The sequence below is a fragment of the Montipora foliosa genome, chromosome 13 (assembly GCF_036669935.1).
Source record: "Montipora foliosa isolate CH-2021 chromosome 13, ASM3666993v2, whole genome shotgun sequence".
NCBI lineage: Eukaryota > Metazoa > Cnidaria > Anthozoa > Scleractinia > Acroporidae > Montipora > Montipora foliosa.
Window position 1 is genome coordinate 32,743,309 of NC_090881.1, and position 22,470 is coordinate 32,765,778.

At 39.2% G+C, this 22,470-nt stretch overlaps 1 protein-coding gene across 1 annotated transcript in view; it reads left to right on the forward strand.

Annotated features, from left to right (window-relative positions):
* Positions 1–34: 34 nt before the first annotated feature.
* The window catches only part of LOC137982179 (multidrug resistance-associated protein 1-like), a 27,411-nt gene continuing 4,975 nt past the window's right edge, over positions 35–22,470 (forward strand). The window contains exons 1-24 of the mRNA XM_068829239.1: positions 35–139; positions 1,218–1,517; positions 2,248–2,356; positions 3,594–3,655; positions 4,851–4,979; positions 5,538–5,771; positions 7,267–7,450; positions 8,071–8,325; positions 9,452–9,517; positions 10,212–10,349; positions 10,604–10,744; positions 11,618–11,705; positions 12,496–12,568; positions 13,534–13,660; positions 13,910–14,254; positions 14,393–14,476; positions 15,732–15,825; positions 16,167–16,372; positions 17,013–17,525; positions 18,771–18,970; positions 19,878–20,004; positions 20,223–20,324; positions 20,764–20,910; positions 22,280–22,438. Of these exons, the coding sequence (XP_068685340.1) occupies positions 1,255–1,517; positions 2,248–2,356; positions 3,594–3,655; positions 4,851–4,979; positions 5,538–5,771; positions 7,267–7,450; positions 8,071–8,325; positions 9,452–9,517; positions 10,212–10,349; positions 10,604–10,744; positions 11,618–11,705; positions 12,496–12,568; positions 13,534–13,660; positions 13,910–14,254; positions 14,393–14,476; positions 15,732–15,825; positions 16,167–16,372; positions 17,013–17,525; positions 18,771–18,970; positions 19,878–20,004; positions 20,223–20,324; positions 20,764–20,910; positions 22,280–22,438 (3,846 nt within the window). The 5' untranslated portion in view covers positions 35–139; positions 1,218–1,254. The remainder of the gene's footprint in view (positions 140–1,217; positions 1,518–2,247; positions 2,357–3,593; positions 3,656–4,850; positions 4,980–5,537; positions 5,772–7,266; positions 7,451–8,070; positions 8,326–9,451; positions 9,518–10,211; positions 10,350–10,603; positions 10,745–11,617; positions 11,706–12,495; positions 12,569–13,533; positions 13,661–13,909; positions 14,255–14,392; positions 14,477–15,731; positions 15,826–16,166; positions 16,373–17,012; positions 17,526–18,770; positions 18,971–19,877; positions 20,005–20,222; positions 20,325–20,763; positions 20,911–22,279; positions 22,439–22,470) is intronic.

The following is a 22,470-nucleotide window of genomic DNA, read 5'->3' on the forward strand; positions in this document are numbered from 1 at the left end:
ATTTGCGATGGGCGGCGCTCGTCTCATCTTCGGTACTTCGGAAATCGTCGGAAATTTGCAACATGGCCGAGGGTTGAACCTTCCTTGATCAGATCGTGTCTTAACGTAATAATGCTTGAGTCTTAATTTAAGAAGGAAGGTAAGAGTAATCAATTATGCATGTACATTGTGGATGAAAAAAAAAAACTGATAGCGCGTGCATGCATTAGCATGCATAGCATATGAGACATTGGCCCACGTTAGCACCCATGTTTTCGCTTAATTTTTTGCTTTAATTTGCAAGCTTAAAAGTTAATACATTGTAAAGTTCAATTTGTGTACAACGATACTCATATTTGCAAGCTTTTTCAATGTTTTCTCCATGTTAGTTTTCAGAGCGGCAAGTTGTATATATTTCGCGATTGTCAATTTCAATTTCAATTCCAACACTTGTCATTTGAAAAGCATTCTGCTTTGCAGTAATCATTTTGCTCTGTGCTTTTCACGGCATGATATTGTTGGGAATTCTGTAAAACTGGAGGTTTGCAAAGTCACTACAGTTTTTTTAGGGGCTCAATTCAACATGAATGTAACAAGTTAGTGGTGTGAGCAACCTGTCAACACAGGTGTCACATGCACAGGTGTTGGGTCTGAGTTGATGGGTATAATTAATTATTTACATCCAATATTATTTTTGAGTATTGTGATCTGAAAAAGCTTGAAAAGGTAATTTTATGTTCTGATTAGTTTTCATCTTTAGCAAATAATTTTCATCTTTGATCTCCATGAATTTTTCTTCTTGGCACTCTGTCTAATTTCCTCTGCACATCTTTGAAAACCAATGTTTGAGTGGAGAGGAAAGGAAAGGAAAGGAAAGGAAAAGAAAGAAAAGGAATTTTATTTTAGTGTCTAATCTTCTAGTGCTGGAGCACTAATTGGGGACACTGTAAATTGAAATTAACAAGTCAATGCAAATCAAATCAAATTTTGGTTTTTGAGTAGAGGGGAATTAAAACTGGAGTTCCCCAAGAAAAACCTCTCGGTGCAGAGTAGAGAACCAACAAACTCAACCCACATATGACGCCGACTCTGGGAATCGAACCCAGGCCACATTGCACCATCCCGGCACTGTAAATTTACCATGGATTTAATTTATATGCACTAGTCCAGTGCTCCAGCTAATGACCTGAGGAGATGGCTGTGCAATTAAAGGGCATGCTTTGTTGTTTTCATTTTAGTGCATTGAGCTAGGGATGAAACCATAATTCCACTGACATGGGTGAAAATGAAAAGACTTTGGTTGTGATAGCAGTCAGTGAACACAAACCCAGAAATGAAAATGACGAGGCAAAAGAAGAAGTGGTTGATGCAGCACCAGATGTGTCTTCACAGTTGGTTGTTAAAAAAGGAGATAAGTTTGATCTGCTTGGTGGAGATTTGGATTGGTGGCTCTACGTAAAAACGTTTGGTGGTGAAGAAAAAGGCTACATTCCCAGCTACTGTGTGGTCCCATTGAAGGATGATCTAACTGATGAACAGTAAGCATTACTCTGTTTGTTCTATTTCTTCGTGTAATGATGATGATAATGATAGTAATACTACTAATAATAAATGACAACCAATAACAATAATAATAATAATAATAATAATAATAATAACAACAACAACAATAACAACAACAATGTTATGACTCTCTACCCTGGGTCTTGATGAACAGCTGAACTCATTGAACTTTGATAGATTTTATTCTGTCCAATGCAAGACAACTTTACTCGTCAATGAGGGGTGAGTAGGAGGAGTTCAGGAGTCAATGGTTACGTAATGTTTAAAAAATGAGCAAGAGTGATAGACAAAAGAAATCACCAAGCATTGAGTCGATCATTGTGAACTGAATTGCATTTGTAAATGACTTGATTGTAATTCACTCACCATTCTCATGATGCTAGGAGGCACTACCAATAGGGCGATCTGTAACGACATTCTGTTCAGCAGAAAACAAAAGTGTTTGAATTAATATATATATATTTTTTGTCTATTATTTTGGGTGTTCCGGGATGTTCCACTGTCCTCGTTTTAGTACATCCCCATCAAGATATGTTGTGAAAACTCCGCTAATTTCATACCAAAGACAAAACTATTTGTGTTGTTAAAGGTTCAAAGGTAAAAGTCACTTTGCTTAACGTCATGTTAGTTCCTTGACAGCTACGAGGCTGGTATCAATGGAAGCTGACGTTAACTCTGTTGTAATCTCCATGTTTCTATTTAAAGGCTTAGTGAGATAAATGAGGGTTCAGAACTAACAGCAAGCCTTGTGAATGATGCAGTTGATTTAAAGTTTTTCCCTGATGCACCAGTCAAGAAAGACACAAATACTAGGGTGTGTTTCTAATTCTCTGCATGCTTGTCTTTGTACGTATCTTAGAATCCTCCTCTTACTTGTAAAGCTGAGGAATTTATTGAGTAAAATTTACTTAATAACCATTTAACATTCTTTGTTGTCAAAAGGTCTCCAATTATAAACGAGTAATATGCATCTGTTAATAAACATTTTACAGTACATCTTTCAAACATTGCTTTACCACTGTGGCCATGCTGCAAATTAGTTGGGAATTTGGGTACTAGGTTACAAAGTAGCCAGTTACGAACAAATTAGACAAAAAAATTGCAAACTTTGAAATGACTTTCCCAACTTCTACCAGATCAAACTTCGCAACTTCACCTTATGAGCCCTTTGCCATCCAAGGTTCATGATGACATCACAAACAAAATTTGATGATTCGAGGATTCAACAGCATTCAAAATAGCACTGTAGTTAAAATTCACTGAGAAAGACAAATTAAATGTAAAATATTGTTGATCGGATTGTATGTACAGGGATTTACAGAGAGCAGCATTGAAGAATGTTAAAAGATGATTGTCTTTTACACAGAGTTATGTTAAAACGATAGAGGCCAAGTATGAAGCATTTGCAATTTGGTTGTCTAATTTGTTTGGGTAATCACATGATTTTGAGTGCAATTTGGAATAAATAAGCACATGTAAATATTTTCAAAGACTACCAAAATTGCATGAGCCCAATTTAGGGCTAGGGAATTTGGTTTTATTCCAAATTGCATGACAAAAATCATGTGGTTACTTATTAATAATATACCGGTACATGAAAAAACTTGAGAAGGTTGAGGAGAAGAAAATTGTGCGCGGATCATGAAATCAGGGAAAAATTGCACCCTCCACGGTGTGTGCTTGATTTGACCAAAACCTATTGTTTATTAGCCAATCATAATCCAGAATTTCAGTGTGTAATTTGCACTGGTGTATTACACTTGAACTGCACTGCTCTCAGCCAATCAGAATTGAGTAATTTCTTCATGTATATTATTAGCTTTGTAATAATTGGCTACTTTGTTGCCTGGTTCCCAATTTCCGAATGAGCTTCGAAAATGCCATGGTAAAGTAATGTGAAACAGTTTCTTGCTTTTTTGCATCTTATCTACAAATTATGTCTTGAAAAGCACACTTGTACATTATAAGCAAGCAAAATCACTTCCATTTGGGGGTTATAATTTATATTTTAATACTTGCTTTTGCCCGTTTACTCTTTCAACCCCCTGCAGAAGCCTTGCCCAGAAGATTCGACAAATATATTCTTCAGGATTTCTTTTTGGTGGCTCAACAGGTAAAAATTGTGAAGCATACATACAGGTAATAATGTTAGATGTAAAGAAGTGGGGCCTAATTATACTTTATTAAAATGATAATAAATTTGTTTAACAAATACTGGTAGATTTTATGTTGCAATGCATCTGTTCAGTAATAGATCACAGATGACATCAAAAATGTGGTAAGAACAATGAAAAAGTGGCACACAAGGCTTAATTTTGATTTCCTCTGTGATCTATTACTGAACAGATGCACGGCAATATGGAAACTATTTGTTTTATATAATAGGCAATTTTCGAAATATCAAATGTTCAGCTTGATAGTGAGGCAGTGAGGACAAAAACAGTAGAAACACATGGGAATAAATGTGAAAATTATTTACATATCATCCACTTTCTTTGTCTTTGTCCTCACTGCCTCACTATCAAGCTGAATCGAAGAAGGCCTGTTATAAAGATGATCACATCACCTATGTGTCTGTCTTCTAATAGATCATAGGTGAGAATCAATCAAAATGTGTGCATTGTAATTTGAGCAACCGGTAAATCCATGTGGAGCTCTGATACTCCCTGTATGAATGCATGCTATGATCAGCCAATCAAGCAGATGATATTCTACTGTAGAGCCTTTTTTTTTTGTTGTTGCTAGATTATATGATTTTAGAGATAATTATCATATCTTAATTACTAAAAAAAAACCTTGTTTTCTTGGGTTGTACTGTAAGTTACTTAGTATTAAACAGCTCCTTGTTTTTACCTGGGGGTGCAGGGGTAGGGTACCAGGTGGTGAGAACACTCGCTTCCCACCAATGGGGCCTGGGTTCAATTCCCAATCCCAGCATCATATGTGGGTTGAGTTAGTTGGTTCTCTACTCTGCTCTGAGAGGGTTTTTTCTGGGTACTTCGGTTTTCCGCTCTCCCCAAAAACCAACACTTGATTTTATTTGCATCAATTTGTTGATTTCAGTTTACAGTATCCCCATTTAGTGCTCCAGCACTACAATGACTCCCGGGCAATGACTAGACTCTTAAAAAGAAATAAAGTTCCCTTCCTTTTTTCAGTTCAATTTGTTGCTCCTTGACATAAATTAAGGTGGAAAAAACATGGTTCATGGCTTACTGTGTAATCATTGAACAGATTATTAGTAAGTGGTAGGTCGCACTTTTTCAATTGATGTGATTTTTATGGTTCAAGTTTTTCTTTTTTGGTAGGCTCATTTTCACAGGTTTCAAGAGGCCATTAACAGATTCTGATTTGTGGGCTCTTAATAAATCTAACAAGGCTGCGACAATAGTCCCACCTTTCATTCAGAAATGGAAGGAAGCTGAGAGCTTTCTCAGGTGTGAAATTAGTAGCTAGTAGCTATTTCCATTGACATTAGTCAAGTCGTCTGGTGTTAGATTAAAATCTACAGGTGCCTGTGCACTTATAGGAGGAAAAGGATTTTAAGCCAAGAAAGGCTTTCTGTTGATGGTTCTTGTAAGTTAGGAATTGTAAGCATTATTTTTTGTGGTATGAAAGGTGGAGTATTTGTTTTCCTATTCTTACAGGTACAACATGGGTGAAAACTCTGAGATCTTTCATGATCTACTGCACAGAATAATATGATAGTTGCCAATAATAATTAGTAACGAAAAGGCAAGCAAACCTCAACCAAAGAAATTATGAAGATTTTGGAGCAGGCTATAAGTCTGTTAAGCTTTGAGTTAACATTATTATATTCAGTCTTTCTCTTAATCATTGCCACTACCACCATGGTTATCAGCATCAATCATTTGAATTTATGTGAAATAAGAAATATTAATATTATAATTATTATATAATTGTGCAGTCACTATCTACATCATCATCATTGTCATCATCATTATTATTCAAGTATTTAAATAATAATTTGACAGGGGTGTATCCAAATCACAGACAACAGAGCCTGAAGATCTTGAAAAGGCTGAACTGAAAGCAGATGATGCAGATGATCATGAAGAAGTCAAGTTCACTACGAAAGAGAAGAAAGAGAAAAAGAAACCATCACTTTCCAGAATAATGTTTCAAATCTTCCGTGGTCACTTTCTGCTGGCAATTGTTTTAAAATTGGTTTGTGACTGCATAATGTTTGTGCAGCCACAGCTACTGAGGTAATAATATTGTCATTCACAATAGTTATAATTGCAGCATGATGATGAGATTAATTTTAAGCCTGGTTTTCTCAAGAAAGTCAAGCGCAAGCATAACAGGTCTCAGTTCACCATGAAAACAGCCGTGATGCATGTATAAACACAAGCACTGGCTCCAGGATCAGAAATTTTCCTTTCATTTCTTGTGCTTGCGTTCGCCTTATGCCATGTGAAAATGAAACAATCATGGCATAAGCACAAGGAAGTTTACTGCGTCTGGCCATATCTGGCCAGCGCTTATGCCCATGTTTGTTATCACGTAGCAATAAGCTAAGTGTGCTTGCACTTGTGCTTGTGTCACTGGTGAAAACCAGGCTTTATGGATCAATAAAATATTGAAGAGTATATATAGAGGTTTTGCACGGCAGCCATGTTGCATGGCAGGAACAATAGATTCTTTTTCCCATGGGAACAAATGTTCTTTCTAATGCAAAACATTTTCATTGTTCCTGCCATGCAACATGGCTGCCGTGCAAAACCTCTATACTTGACCTGGTTTGACTGTAAAAGGTATTTCAAGTGATATAATAATGGCAAAGCGATGTGCTTGAATTTGTTGTATTTATTTGATTATTCAAAGAAGGGGACTCATGCATACAGGTAAAATTAAATGAAGAACAGCAACTCCCATAAACTGAGTGTTGGCCGACTGTCAACCAACTGTTGGCCAATAGTTAGTCAACAGTCATCTATTTAGAGGATATATTTATTGACGGCGACTTACAGTTGTCAATCTATTGGTGACTTGTCAGCAATATGTTTGGTAATGTGTTGTTTGAGATTGTGCCAATGACTAAGGGAGCTCCACGTGCACTGCAGCTTTGTGATTAGAAAATAATGGTATTAAACCCATCTGTACGAGAAAATTTGGTTTTGGGACCATACAACCATGTGTACGTCCACCCCTTCAAGTATGCCATTGTGAAACACTGTGGTGCACCCCGCATTTTTTGGCGGGAATAGTTTTGATAATGGACATCCATGTTACGGTTAATTGACACCTGTCAAAACAAGGTATCTGCTGACCAGGATCACGTGACCATATCGCTGGCTCAAGTTTAAAGCTTATTGAGGTCAGCTTTTTTTCAAGTTGACTGCTGACCAGGTACTGGTTTTCCATTGGATTGCAGGCTCAAGCCAGGTTATATTATATGAAGAATAAATAAAATAACACAGGAGCTCCACTTTTAGGCTTTGCTAAATCTATGATCACACCTTGAAAAACAGCAAGAGAAGTTCACTTAATCTTACTTTGTTTTTCTTATGCACTGTCTTTTTGCAAAAGAAGATTAATTAGCTTTTCAAAACAAGTGGATTGCTGTTGCACAAATGTTTGTTTTGGGCCCAGTTTTTTTGTTTGGACTTTCAAAAAATAGCTGTCTGGTCCTTTTACTCTTACTAGTAACACTGACCATTTTTTGTGTAATAAATTTCTTTGGGTGAATGTTTTTCTCAGGTTGTTGATTGACTACACTGAGGATAAAAACAACCCAGAAGGAAGATGGCGTGGCTATGTTTTGAGCATCAGTATGTTTGTAGTTGCCTTGATTGAATCAGTAGCTCAACAGCAATACTTTCATGTTATGTTGACTCTTGGACTCAAAGTGAGGACAGCTGTTATAGGAATGGTGTATTCCAAGGTACTAGAATGTATAGAAAAATAGGCAAGGCTGCTAGGTCTAAATAATATGGGTATTTGCAAGCAGCAACACTAATCTTGACGGAGTTCCTCTGGGACATGCGCACCATTTTTATGTTGACGAGAATCTGAGTCAATGCTTCGGCATGTATGTATGTAGGCATGTTGGGCAATGATCGTGACGTGGAGTAGTGAGTTTGAACATTGCATCATGGGATCATATATGCTGCCAAAATAAGTTGCAGAAAGGTGTTCTTTTCATATTTTCATTTAAGGTGATTCCCTGGTTTTGCATTGCACAACCCTACTGTTGATAATTTCTAGTGTAATTGATGCCGCGCCTAATCTGTCAAGGAATGGCTATTTTCTCCTGAACGAGTATGGTGACCCCCATTTTTTGTTTCATATATTTGCTTTGAACAGTGTCTTCATGGAGTAGTGAAAAAAATAGCAAAAGTCTGTGGCCAGTTTGTTTGGCAATTTCATAAAATTGTAGAGAAGGAGCCATTACAAGTTGAACAGCTCACACTTAAGTTAAATCTATTTTGGAGTGTTAATATTTATATAATTTTTTAAATTTTCTTAAATAATGAAGATTTTGAATTTCTTGAATCATTTTAGGCTCTTCTGCTGAATAGCAGTGCACGTAAACAATCTACAGCAGGCGAAATGGTTAACCTGATGTCTGTGGATGCACAGCGATTGATGGATCTTATGGGATATTTGAATACAATTTGGTCCTCTCCTCTCCAAATTGTGGTGTCATTATATTTTTTGTACAACACAATGGGTGTGTCCATCTTGGCAGGTGTGGGAATTATGTTGCTTTTGGTCCCTGCAAACATTATTGTCAGCCGCATAGCACGAAAACTTCAGGTAGGATGGGTCCTTTTGTAAAATTTGTGTTATACTCAGATTGAAAAAGAGCCTACAATCTCGGTCATAAATTTTTGTAACACTTGGCTTGAACAACAACTGAAGCGCATCAAAGCTATTAATAACGTACCCCTCCCTCCCATCAATGTTGCATTTACTGGTTGGTTTTTGCACTCCAACCCATAAACATCAACATTGAAGGGGGGGGGGGGGGGGGAGTGGCAAATTGCTGTCTGTGTTACAACATTTGTGACCAAGACTGTAGCTTTACTTGAATGCCTCAACCCTTCCCACAAACTAAACCCATTTATGACATTATAAAGGGGCTGTTACACTGTGCAATTTTTTCATTTTATCTCGCAACGCCATTGCAAGACAGGTCACACGAATAATAGCCCAAAGGCCAAAAATGCTGCGAGACCAGTTGCAGAAACCTTTGTTTAACAAATTTTTTAAGCATTGTACAGTGTAACATCTGTCCTGCAACTTGTGTATCAACGGTTTGCAGCACCTGCCAATGAAAAGGTTCCTTTAACCTCATGTGATCATCGGGAAAAAACATGCAAGTTCCATGAAACGTTTCTCAGTGTAACCCCCATATTAAAAACAACTTGAATTGTAATGAGAGAACTTTTGTAGAAATGGCGTTGCAAGACAAGTTACCCCAAAAATTGCAAAGTGTAACAGCGCCTTATTAGTCATAATATTAATTGAATCTGGGACACCCTGGTTCTGGGAAAAATTTGGCAAAAATCACTGATATCCTCTGAGACCCAATGGTTGAGACAGTAGAAAGAAATCAGCAAAATCAGGACCAGGAACAGGTTGCATGACAGGTAACTTGTGGCAACTTTGGCAGTCTTGATATCGACTGTGATTTCTTGCTTCCTGACCCTTACATGTATCTGCCTCTAGGTACGTGAGGATGATCCGTAATCAAATTTGGATCCGCTAACTCCCCAGTTGATGTCGCCCTCCAAAATGCCAAGGGTTGAAGACAAACTTTACGTTAAATTATTGAAAACCTTAGTAAGAGAATCAGGCTGTTATTGTTTTGGTATCATGATGGTGTGCATCCTAGTATTATAAGTTGTTTTCAAATACATGTTTAATTTTAAATTTTCAGGTTAAACAGATGGGTGCCAAAGATTTGCGCTTGAAAATGATGAATGAGATTCTTAATGGAATTAAGGTGATACAACAATGCTTTGTGTTTACCTGAAAACTCTTAAATATTTCAGGGGAAAAAAGTTGCTGAAGATCTTGAGCTCTTGAGTGTATATCTTTAAATGGGATTTCTGCCATTTCTTAATTTTGTTACTATAATCACAAGCAGCAGTTAACCCTAAGTGAAACTGCATGCCTGCTTTTTAAGAAAGCAATTATTTATTATTGCAACTTTCCTTAGCAGCATGTCTGCACCCTGCATAGATTGTTAATAAAATAATAAGCATAGTTGATGTTAGTGTCACAGCTTTAGAACTACCAAAGCCATTCCATTTTCCCTTTTTGATACCAATTTTGTTAAAAGGAGCGTGCATAGTGTAGTGGATATGTCTCGCGGACTGCATTTCAGCATTCCAAGTTCGAATCCCAGCTCATGTCCTCCAAAGATCGTTGAGCTTTCCATCCGTTCGTGGTGGATAAAAGGAGTACCATTATTACTGGAAAAAAGTTGTGCATGCAATGAGTAGCACCCACCCCAGCCATAAGTTACGGTAGAAGATAAAGAAAAAGGAGCCTTTGGGTTGCCTTCGACTTTGGTTGGCCTCTTGTCCTTTCAATTACGACCAATATTGTCCAGCTTTAAAAAATGACCATTGTGTACTAGGCTAAAACCATTTTGAAAAATGCACTATAATTAATCCAACATTTTTACTGTTTAGGTCCTTAAGCTCTATGCTTGGGAAACATCATTCATTAACAATGTCTTTGAACTTCGGCAAAAGGAACTGAAGCATCTGAAGAATGCTTCATACCTTAATGCATTGTTTTCCTTCACTTTCACATGTGCACCGTTTTTGGTAAGTAAATTTAGTATTAAAATTTATTACTTCGTGACAAGAAGCAGGGAATTTCTCCATGGGAGATGATAATTATGTAACATGCATTTTTAATACCGGTAATTTAAGGTCTTGGCAATGTGTGAGCCAGCGAGTCGTGCGAGTATGATACAAGTCAACAAATTAAACTGCATTTCACACATAGGTTATTGCAGAGTCTGGGACTCGTACCTGCTTACTTTATTTACCTGTTTTTTTTCCCCATGATTTTTTAGGTGTCGATTGCTGCCTTTGCTATTTATGTGATGACTGGTAATGAACTGACAGCTTCCAAAGCATTTGTTGCCATTTCACTCTTCAACATTCTTCGGCTTCCAATGGTTATGCTTCCAAATGTGATAGTCAGCTTAATACAGGTGCTTTTCCGAGATTGTACTCGTTCTTTTCATCTAACTATTTTATTTCATGTGGGAGGTTTCTAAACAAAAGAGAAGCATAAAAGTTGCATCAGGTGATACTTGAGTGGACTCTAAAGCTTTGTGATTGCTTAACAAACCTCCCAAGTGCAACTATAACTTGATAGTACTTCACTGAACCTTTTACAATCAATTGGTTTTATAACATAACCATCCTTTGTCTTCTATGAATGCCTTTTCCTCATTAACTCATCAAGCTGACTTTCACTTGGGCTTGCAAATTGCTTTGTCGGTGGTTCGGGTAAAATTCCCGCTAACAGGTTAAAACATGACATTTTTCAAGTTTTTTTTTCATAAATCTGCGAAGAAATTTCTGCATTTTTGGTGGTTAGCCCTTATTGTAGTTTGAGGAAAAAGCATTTTTTACAGCTGCATTTGTCAGTGTTTTCATCATAACCATTCAGCCATGGGCAGATCGGTAATTGACCAGTCAGAGCACATGCTTTACTCTTGGTATGGTTATAAAACAACATTATTGAAACTAAAAACGAAATTTAGAAGTGATCCTTGCACTTACCGGTAACTAGACAATATTGTCTCTTATAGATGCCTGGAAATTTTAGGCGCCTTCAACACCTTCAAACCCGTGACCTCTGCAATGCTGGTGCAACACTCTACCAAATGGGCTATGAAGCCACTCAGTTGGGAGCAGGGCAATTTGTTGGGTTCAGTTCCTGTGAAAGGACTCAATAAAATTAATGAAACAAATGTTATTGAATGTATTTGAAGTGCTGGTTATAGTTTCAACACTGTAACCCGTACATTACATTTCTTTCATTTCTTATTGAAACTATTGTAACATATGCTTTTCAGGCCCAGGTGTCTCTACAACGATTGACTGAGTTCCTGAGTTTGGATGAAATTGATCCAAGTAACACTGAACGAACCATGCCAGAGCACCGTGAGTTATCACTTTAATACTGCGATTTTCATAATGCTGTGGAATCTCACCTTCAAGCGCTAATTGCCAAACTGTGTTCTGGCTTCCTTCAATCAAATTTTCGAACATAGCCAGGAAGATCGACTCTGCCTCCGGAAAGTGAATTGGAGTTTTTGTTTAGTTCATAGCTCAAATAACATTATGATATCTGTTTAGGGGTTCTTGATTAAAGAGATCTCGCGCCTCCCACCAATGTGGCCGGGGTTTGATTCCCAGATCCGGTGTCATAATTATGTGGGTTGAGTTTGTTGGTTCTCTTCTCTGCTCTGTACTCTGATTTTCCCCTCTCCTCAAAAACCAATGATATGTACCCAGCTTTAAACATTATTGTGAAAATAAAGTTCTATTCTATTCTATTCCTCACAGCCGATCTCCTTTTTCCTTAAGTTTAAGTCCAGTGATAGCATTTCCAATGATAATACATTATTATTATTAAGCACAAGTCACACCCCTTGTTCATTCGCTTGTTTGACTCTTGCTTCCTTTTAAGCATTTCAACCATTGAAATTCGATAAGAGAAAAAGGAAACTGTTAATCCACGCTCATCCAAACTAAATTTCCCTGATGACAGAAAATGAGATATAACAGCTTGAGAGCTTATTTAGTGCCAGTGGGTGTTGTCCAAGATAATGCAGTGGTCCTTTGCCTTCATTGCAAAATTCGTAATTATCAGTGATGTCTTTCTTTGATGGGACGTAATCAAGCAAACGTGAAGAGATTTTTAAGTCATCCAATAAAACTCCTTTTTCAGTTCTTACCCAAGTCATTCATGTTGAAAATGGAACATTCAGCTGGGACAAGAATGACAAACCCACGCTCAAAGAGTAAGTCCTCTAACCTCTAAGAACAATGATCTATCTTTGGTGGTTGTCTTTTATTGACCACTGTGAACATAGACTATGATGACACAACGACATCGTAGATTTGACTTTTGCTAGGAGCACTCTAATCTCCTCCAGGTATCCTCAAGTCATCATTGAAACACTCCCTGTGTTCATGGTATGGGTATGGTATGATATTTTATTTATCTACATTACACGAATGAGTACAAGACTCGTTCAAATGTGAACGTGCCTAATAACTGTAAATACATACATATTAAGACATAAAATAAATAAACAGGATGAAATAAAAAAGGGATGGTTGAGCCTTATCAGTTATCATCATCATCATCATCATATCTTTATTTACCCTCGAATTTTAGAGTAGCTTGGTGTAGTTATTAGGGAGCTTAAGCATGCGCGTTTTTGAGACACGGAGGGCAACCGGAAGTGAGCTGCTTTCCCTTTTATCTTGTCTTTACACAACCACATTTACATTGCTAAGTATCTTTTCTCCATTAGAGATGATTAGTATAAAAATCTAGGAGACACCACTGTCCTGGCACAAAAACGCGCGTGCTTAAGCTCCCTAATATCTCGGCACATTTACCCTCCCAACCATTACATATACTACAGAGGACAGACCACAACACCGGGAGCTCCATGCCTAGACTCTTTGCAAACAGTGTGTGGGTGCTTTTGTGTCCCACAGGGTTATGAACATTGAAGGGTTGTGAGAGGGGCCTACGGTTCATCGTCCTTATCTGAGAAAACTCACCATTTGCAGATGTCATTACAAAGGCAGCACTTTGTCCTCAGTTACTTAAAGACCCTGAGTGTTGGTCCAACACGCGGTCGAATTCACGATCTCCCGCATGGCAGCCCGCTGCTCAACCAACTGACCCACCGGTGCGCGGCAGTCTTATGTCATATCTTTCTCTGGTTTTTTCATTGTATTTCCAATACAGCGTCAATATAAATATTCCCGGTGGCTCACTCGTTGCAGTTGTCGGTCAAGTTGGATCTGGCAAATCCACTCTGCTGTCAGCTCTTCTTGGGGAAACAGAAAAACTGCACGGGAATGTCTATGTAAAGGTAAAGTCTCTGACATGTGAAGCTTGCTTGTTGACTCTACCGCCCTACAGGGTCTCGAACTGAATGTGTTAGAATAACAGTGATGCAATGACAAGCGCTTTTTCTTCCACATCAATAAAAAACTCCATGGAGATACAAGATTATAAAAAAAATGAACAAGTAAATATATTCTATGTAATATGAAAGGAAATGTGCGGCGACGTATAGGGCAGATAGAGTAATATTTCGTTGTATTGTCTTGATTTTCAGGGATCTGTAGCATACGTCCCTCAACAAGCATGGATCCAAAACGCGACACTCAAAGATAATGTTCTGTTTGGAAGACCACTGAATTCCAAACGTTATGCCAAGACAATCCACGCGTGCGCATTACAAACAGATTTGGATATCTTGCCTGGTGGTGATCTGACTGAAATTGGGGAAAAAGGTATTAACCTGAGCGGAGGACAGAAGCAACGGGTCAGTTTAGCTCGTTCTGTGTATTTTGATGCTGATATGTACCTGTTGGATGATCCGCTCAGTGCTGTGGATTCACATGTGGGAAAACACATCTTTGATAAAGTTATTGGTCCCAAGGGAAAGCTTCGAAAGAAGGTAGAGTACTCCTGGGTCACAGGTACCCCAAGTTATACTCAGCTTGGGGTACCTGTAGTAGCTGGTGAAAAACTGCAGTACATTTTTAGCAACAACATTGTTTACACTTCTGTTTTCTTTCTGTTTTGTTTTCTTAAGACACGTGTCCTTGTGACTCATGGTATTTCCTTCCTTCCTCAAGTTGATCAGATAATTGTTTTACAAGATGGCAGAATATCAGAGGTTTGTCCTACACACACTAATTCCTCTCCAAATAAATAAATGCAACACATCTCCCGAAAACAAAATAGGTATTGAGGAGCTGACCTGGGAAACAATGCTTGGAATAGTCCACAATCAGGGACAAAATTCTTGGGACACATTTTCACTTGTGACTCTCGTTCGTATTCGAAACGTATCCGCGGATTCACTCTGGTACTCACGACTCCTCTAGGAAACAGAGGTGACAGAGCATGCGCCGTAAGAGTTAAGGACGGTGCCTACTATTGTTATTGCGCGTACGTTCTGCGCATCTCGAGATACTCGGGTTTCCTATGATATTTTTGCACGCTTTAAAACTATCCGGAGAAAGTATATCTTAGTAAGTACTCTTGGTATCCAAAAAGTTCTCAAATATGGCTCTGTTTTTGGGAGTAATTGTGAAAATCATCAATAATAATTACGAGTTTGCGTAACTGTCCCGAGGAATTTTGTCCACGTTTGTAGATATGACTTTGCAGAGGTTCAGTTTTCGCGTCGTAAATAATCCTGAAATGATGAAAGAAAAGAAGCAAAACTTGTTCTGTTCATTCCTGTTTATTGCCCTGTGTTCGAGCGGAATTTATGGAAGAATCCCAAACCTGAGGTGAATTCAGGGTTAGTTCTTTAAAACCCATTTGAACACGTCCTGACGAATTATTTGTGGTAAGGTGGGTGATGTTCGATAATTTGTCGCGCAGAAGTCACACACGGCTGTTCAAGCAACTCACATCGTTTCACATCATAACACTTACCCAAAAAATCTTTACGCGCGAAGTGTTACTTTTAACTTATAATTTGAAATATTCTTGCATAAAGTGCTAATCAACATCGTTAAGTAATTTTAGGAATGAATGAGGCATGATATTTATGACAACGTATTTGAGGTTGTTTCACTGTGGAAGTGGGGCGATTTCACTGTTGAAGTGGGGCGACTTTACTTCAGAAGTGGGGCGACTACACTATATTTCGTGTGGGGCGACTTCACCAGTTACCTGCACCCGAATACCCTTTGAAGGGTCCGTTTTCGGTGGAACAGTTCTCCGAACCTTCCTTGACACTAAATTGAAGATCCTCTCACGGCAAGCCAAAGCAATGCATGTTAACTATTGTTAACTTTGCCTTCAGTTTCAAACTACGTTGTAACTTGGTAAATCTTCTACTCTGATGAAATGCTATCACATTTTTTACGCCACCTGCTTATCAATTATTGTGGTTTGGTTTCTCATTGCTTGTTTAGGTTGGAACTTACGAAGAACTGATAAAGAACCAAGGCGCTTTTGCCGAATTTCTGAGTATCTATGCAACTGATCAACAAACAAAGCTCGGAGACAGTTAGTACTTACATTTTTGCGAACCTTTGTTCAAAAATATGGTGTATTTATGGCCCTTTCTCTCCTTACAGAGGCACTTATGAATGTTTACTGTTACATCCACTCGAAAGGGGCGACAGGTTTAACATTTAAGATGTCCCATTTATAACAACATCTGCATCCACCAAAAAGTTATATTCAATTTGAACCTTTCCCTCCGAGTAGGAGCACATATAGATCAAGAACTCTCAACCCTTTCGCCCTCAGGGGCGAAAGGGTTTAAAGTTAAGATCCATTCACTTCTAATTATTCTATTTATGAGTAGTCTTCAGATTGAAAAATTTGCTTATTTTACTAATTAGCTGTGACAAATGCTGAGGAAACAGATGGACCTTTAAGCCCGGAATTCAGTCTTGAGAAGCTGGATCATAACAGACCTTCTCTGTTGATGCGGGCTGATAGTTTGTCGGTGTATACTGTTGAGACGGCTGAAGTGGAAGGACTGTTAATGAGGTCAGATGAAGAAGAGGTGGCAATGATTGAAGAAGAGACGTCGAAATCTGGAAGGGTAAGGAGGATGTAATGACCCCCTTTGTAATGCAAAGAAAAGGTAGGAGAGCAATCTATCTTTGCAAGAAAAGAAGTGTCTTATCCTTGAACCAGTTGTTCGGAAGCCGATTAACATTAGAGTGGTTTTCAATTGAGTGTCTTACAACAAATACCAAAGTGAGCATTTCGACCAATCACAGCAGGTGCAAACAGCGCAATGAACCAATCCAATTTCGTAGCAGTTCCATTTAACTTGCTCAAAGCGCGGGAAAAATCGCACGTGCAAGTTTGCGATTGGTTCTGGTTTTCTTTTCCGGTTGATAGACTAAACCGGCGCAAGCTTTTAAACCAATCCCTAAGCGTAGCAACTGCTATCGCGCAATTGCTTTTTTCGACAGTCATTTCAAAACTGCTCCAATTCTCTCTGAGAATTCCACAAGACCATTCTTGTAATTTGGGCTATCAACTTTGAATAGGGATTAGGGTAGGACGTTAGGAATAATGACATTTTCTTCATTCGTGCTGTCTCAAGAATATTGCAGCTGGTTGCAGTTTATCCATGTTTTTGTCGTAATCTGTTTTTAACCTTACTACCTAGTTGAGAAAAAAAAACTTATTCAACTGATGATTGAACAATTTTTTTTCTTTTTCCATTTTAGGTGAAGTTTGCCGTGTTCTGGGACTATGCAAAATCTCTGACGATTTTTTTCTTCTCTCTTATCTTGCTTTTCTCCATCATTGGCGAAGGTTCTTCAGTCGCCTCAGGAATCTGGCTGGCAAAATGGAGTTCTACCACAGTCACTTCAGACAGTGAACGTGACAAGTTTCTTGGTGTTTACGGAGGCCTGGGCATGTCACAAGCCGTATTCGTGCTCTGCTCGTCTGTTGCCATGGCATTAGGATCACGTGTTGCTTCGCGCCAGCTTCATCAAAGAATGATGGTCAATATCATGCACGCGCCTATGTCGTTTTTTGAGACCACTCCCCAGGGGAGAATCATGAACCGCTTTTCAAAGGACATAAGCGGGATTGACGATGTCATTCCCAGTACGTTCATGGCCGCTTTGCGAATTTCCCTCCAAGTTTTTGGTGCAATATTTGCCATCACCTATGCGACACCCGTCTTTCTTGCTGTTATTGTTCCGTTAGCTGTGGTGTATGTTTTTGTGCAGGTACGGTTTTATTCTATAACATTAAAATGGTATAGAGTGTTTTCACATGACGACACTGCGGCCATGTTGGTGTTCCTAGACAAAGGAACGGCCGCCATGTTGGTGTCCCCAACTAATCCTCCGGGAATTGAGCTCTATTATCATGCAAACGTTTTATTTTGTTTCGGTGGAAAAACAAGGCTGCTGATCATGTGACTGAAAACACTCTATAATTGCAAGCCAACTCCAAGATTCATCCTTATCCCCAGGCCTTCACTGGGGAGCTTTAGGTTCGAAGGACAAGGACGACTACGAGTACGGACTCGAGTACGGGTTTTCTGTACTGAGCATGCGCATAAGGTTTGGAGTCCGACATTTGTCGAAGTGCGCGTGCTCAGAACGGAAAACGCAACTCGATGATTGACATCGTGTTTGGAAAAAGCGAACACTAGCATACATTGAGGTAAATGTATGTCAGTATTTGAAGTGTGAGTTATAGACGAAAGGGAGAAGTCATGCTTGCACTTATCTGCACAATTTAAGCGATTGTCCCTGACAGACACCTAAAAAGTTCAAGCGGCTTCAACGGGATTCGAACCCATGTCCTCCGCGATATCTGTGCAATGCTCTAAAATAAGCCATTTCCGAGTTCATGTTTGCCTCCTCTTCAAAGCGAGTCCAAGTGCGGAGTTTTAGTGAAGGTAATGAGTTCTATTTTACATGTAAATAGCCTGCTTGAAGGCGGTAGATGTTGTTGTCAACACGTATCAGACGCCATATTGGAAGAGCGTGGGATAGGTCTGGGCCGGGTGACAAAACAACGGGGTGGTCACCCACCCCAATATGGCGTCTGATACGTGTTTTGTGGCGATAACAACATCCGGCGCCTGCAAGCAGGCGATTCATATGTAAAATAAAACTAATTACTTCACAAAAACTAAGCACTAAGACTCGCGGTGAAGATGAGGTAGACATGAACTCGGAAATGGTCTTCTGACTTGCTCCCAACTGAGTGGTTTCATAGCTCAGTTGGAAGAGCATTGCACCGGCATCGAAGAGGTCGTGGGGTTCGAATCCTGTTGAAGCGGCTTTCACGGTAAAGTGGAGACAACGAAAAAGCCTCGAAATAGTTGATAAATGGTCCAAAAAAGTAGCACTGTGCGTGTATTTTAATGCCTTCTGCATTTTCTTGTCTTCGTCTTCTAATTGCGCCCAGATTCCAAGTGTATGCCCCTCTTTCGCTATTAATTGTTTCTTTGTGGACAGAGAATGTATGTATCAAGCTCTCGTCAACTTAAGAGAATTGAATCCGTCAGCCGTTCGCCAATTTACAACAACTTCTTAGAAACAGTCAATGGAACGACCACCATCCGGGCATTTGGTCAACAACAGCGCTTTATCCACGATAATTACTTCATAGTGGATGAAAATCAAGTCGCTTACTACCCTTCAGTGTCAGCGAACAGGTGAACATAACCTTAAAAACTGCCGACTATTCGTTGGGAATTCTTCATCGGAGCAACTACAAGTTCCTCGTTTCATTTTTTTCAATTGCGGTCGTTTCGCCCGATAGCCTGTTTGCCCAAAACCAAGTCGCCCGAACTGAAAATATATTCGCCCGGACTATTCTGAAGTTGATTTATAAAACAATTTTTATATACCTATGTATGCATACACACACTAAACCGGTAGATTAGGTCAATTGTCCTAATCGAAATATTTGAATTTAGGGAAAGATTACGGTGGTCTTGTGGATAAACTAAAAATTTTGTTCGCCCATATATTATGCATTGGGCGAATTGACTTCTGGCGAACAGGCTATCGGACGAAACGACCTGCTTCAGATTATGTAAGCAGTTTCGCCTGTGTAAGAAAACCACTTTCTATATCATTTTCATTTTTGGCAATGTTAGTATCTAAAAGTTGTTCATTTGTAAAAACATTCACGAGAAGGCAAGAGCTTTGGTGTACTTGAAACAACCCGCATCTAAAAAGTTCTGAAGGTAAAATAATTGTTGAAACTCGCGTTTTAGTTAGACCTCGTTTAATTACCGGCCAGGCCGAGTTTCATGCGCTTGTGCTTGAAACTTACACTCTAATCAGTTAAGTCGAGTTTCAAAATAGTTGTGTTCCGTAGAGATATTTTAAGGACACTTCTGCAAGCTGGTGAAGCGCAAATTTCGGGGCTGTGAGTTCTAGTTTAATGTTTAATGTGATCGTAAGTTTCTTTTTGAGCACTACAAACTTGAATCTTGGCAAGGTCCCATATGTGGAGGATTGTAAACGCTTTCAGTGCGGAAAATGTTATCTACATTACCATTAATCTTACGTGACAGACTTACGTGACAAGAATCGAATGCGTTTGGTTTTCAGATGGCTTGCGATTCACTTAGAGTTCCTTGGAAATCTTGTCACTTTTTTTGCGGCTTTGTTTTCTGTGATAAATCGTGATTCCGTGGAAAGTGGACTGGTTGGTTTGTCAGTCGTGTATGCCCTTCAGGTAGGTTTGCTTTGTTGCTGCAGTAACTGCTTGATCAATTATTAGAGCACTTTTCACTATTTGATTGAAAGTCATGATGTACTGCAAGTTGCATGCGAAAACTCTTAGCGCGTAAATCGCCCGTAAGAAAATAGTAATAACGACTCAACGTATTGTGGAAGCTTAACATCTCAGGCTGTCCAGAACGAGTTACGGATTGCTTTTTTTCCACACGAAAGGTAACTAGCTTTCTGACCTGGATGGTGCGCATGAGCACTGAACTTGAATCCAACATTGTCGCCGTGGAACGAGTCAAGGAATATTCAGAGACACCAAGAGAGGTTTGTCAATCTTTTGATGTTGTTTTTGATCAGCTGAACACCTCCAAACGATACGTAACCTGATTCTTAGACGGTCCAGGTCACTCGTGTCACGCACTCTACTCCCTTATGCGGAGTCCAAATATTTCAATGGAATCTTTCACAGGCAAGATTACTAGCATGCCACTGGCTTGATACCAATGATTTGCAAAGTTTTACTTTGATGATGAAAAAAACACTTGTAAGGAAAGTGAACGTTAACCGCAAAACCTCCTAAAAGTAAGAAATTAATCTATTTGAAACTAATTGAAAGGTCATGTAGCCATAAAATACAAAGTTTGAAAAATCAGTAGTCTCGAAGGAGTATTCGAATTTGTCGCACGCGTTCTCGTGCGAATAAGCGTTCTTAAGTACCCTAATTTCCAGGAACCGTGTTTTCTATGGCAACGATTTCTTTCAGGCTGATTGGATCATACCTGACAAGCGACCACCTGATGACTGGCCGGATAGAGGCAGCATCGTAATAGAAGAATTTGACTTGAAGTACAGAGAAGGGTTACCCCTTGTGCTAAAGCAAATCAACTGCGGTGTAAAACCAGGAGAAAAGGTGTCATTCACATTATTTCTATCTGTGGTAAACATGATATAAATTAAACGGTTTTAAACTTTGCGAATTTTGAAGGAAAGGAAAGGAAAAGAATAGAACTTTACTTAAGTGTCTAGTCGTTCTAGCGCTGGAGCACAAATTGGGGACACTGTAAACTGGATCAAGAAATAACGCAAATCAAATCAATTCTTGGTTTTTGACGAGAGCGGAAAACCGGAGTACCCGGAGAAAAACCTCTCGGTGCAGAGCAGAGAACCAACAAACTGAAACCACATATGGCGCCGAGTCCCGGAATCGAACCCGGGCCACATTGGTGGGAGGCGAGTGCTCTCACCACTGCGCCTGCACCCTAGGTACGAAAGGTTTTAATGTAAAGAAAAAAGTGAAAAAAAAGTTCTTTATTGTGTGCTCGTGTTGCCGTCAAAACCTAAAATTTGGCGATTTCACGTTGTTGTTTTGTGTAGTACACCAAGGAATTGTACTGCTTTGCATTCATAACCAGGAACCTTCAACTACAATACTAGGTCTACGTAACGGCCTTTTCACAAGTCAAGCTATTTTTAGACGAGTTCTTTTATAAGATTTGGCTTGTACGAGAGACCATGCATTCTCAATCCCATGGGAAATAACTTCTCATGCAAGACTTGTGATTATCTGGAAAGGTCTGGTTTCGAGGGAAAATGAATCTAAGAATAACCCGGTCTGTAAAAACGCCGTTTCACAAATACAATGAAATAGTCTCACCTAGTCATGGTTTCCTGATTCACGTCATTTTCAAAAGATTTTTATACATGTATTGCAAAGGAGTTTGTGAAGTCAAATACAGAATAGACCCATGCCTCTTTCAGCTAGATCGTGGGTCAAAATTACGTCTCTTTTGGCTGACTTAAATAACTTTCTGGCACGCAAAAAGGGAAAATTCGAGGGGAAAATGGTAAAATGTGCTCGCTGAAGGTGGAAAGATTTAGCCGTGTAAAGAAAAATAGTTGAGGTTAGGTGCACTTTAATAACTTCTTACTAACCGAGCGCGATGGCCGTACTGGGGAATATTGGCCCGAGATCGTGGCAGTACGGACCGAGCGCAGCGAGGTCCGTACAAAAACGACCGAGGGCCAATATTCCCCAGTACGGCCATCGGCTTTTTAATTACCTTTTGCTTTGTTTTTGCAAGCCCGTAATCGGCCCGTGGACAATTAGCCAATCAGAGCGCGCGTTATATCGGCTACAAACACGAGCCATATAATAAAGTTTTCTAAATTTGTAAAGTTCGTTGTTTATGCACTTTGGTAGCTAGTTCACACATTTTGGAACAAACGTATTGCAAATAGCATACAGGTCATTGAACGAGGTCCGCGTACTTTATTTTCAGATCGGTATTGTAGGTCGCACTGGAGCTGGCAAATCCACCTTGACATTAGCCTTATTTCGTATCCTGGAAAGAGCTGGTGGGAGAATTGTCATAGATGGAATGGATATTGCCAAGATTGGACTCCATGATCTGCGATCAAGACTCACCATAATCCCACAGGTAAGTAATATAGGCTCGTTTCGCGTACAGAG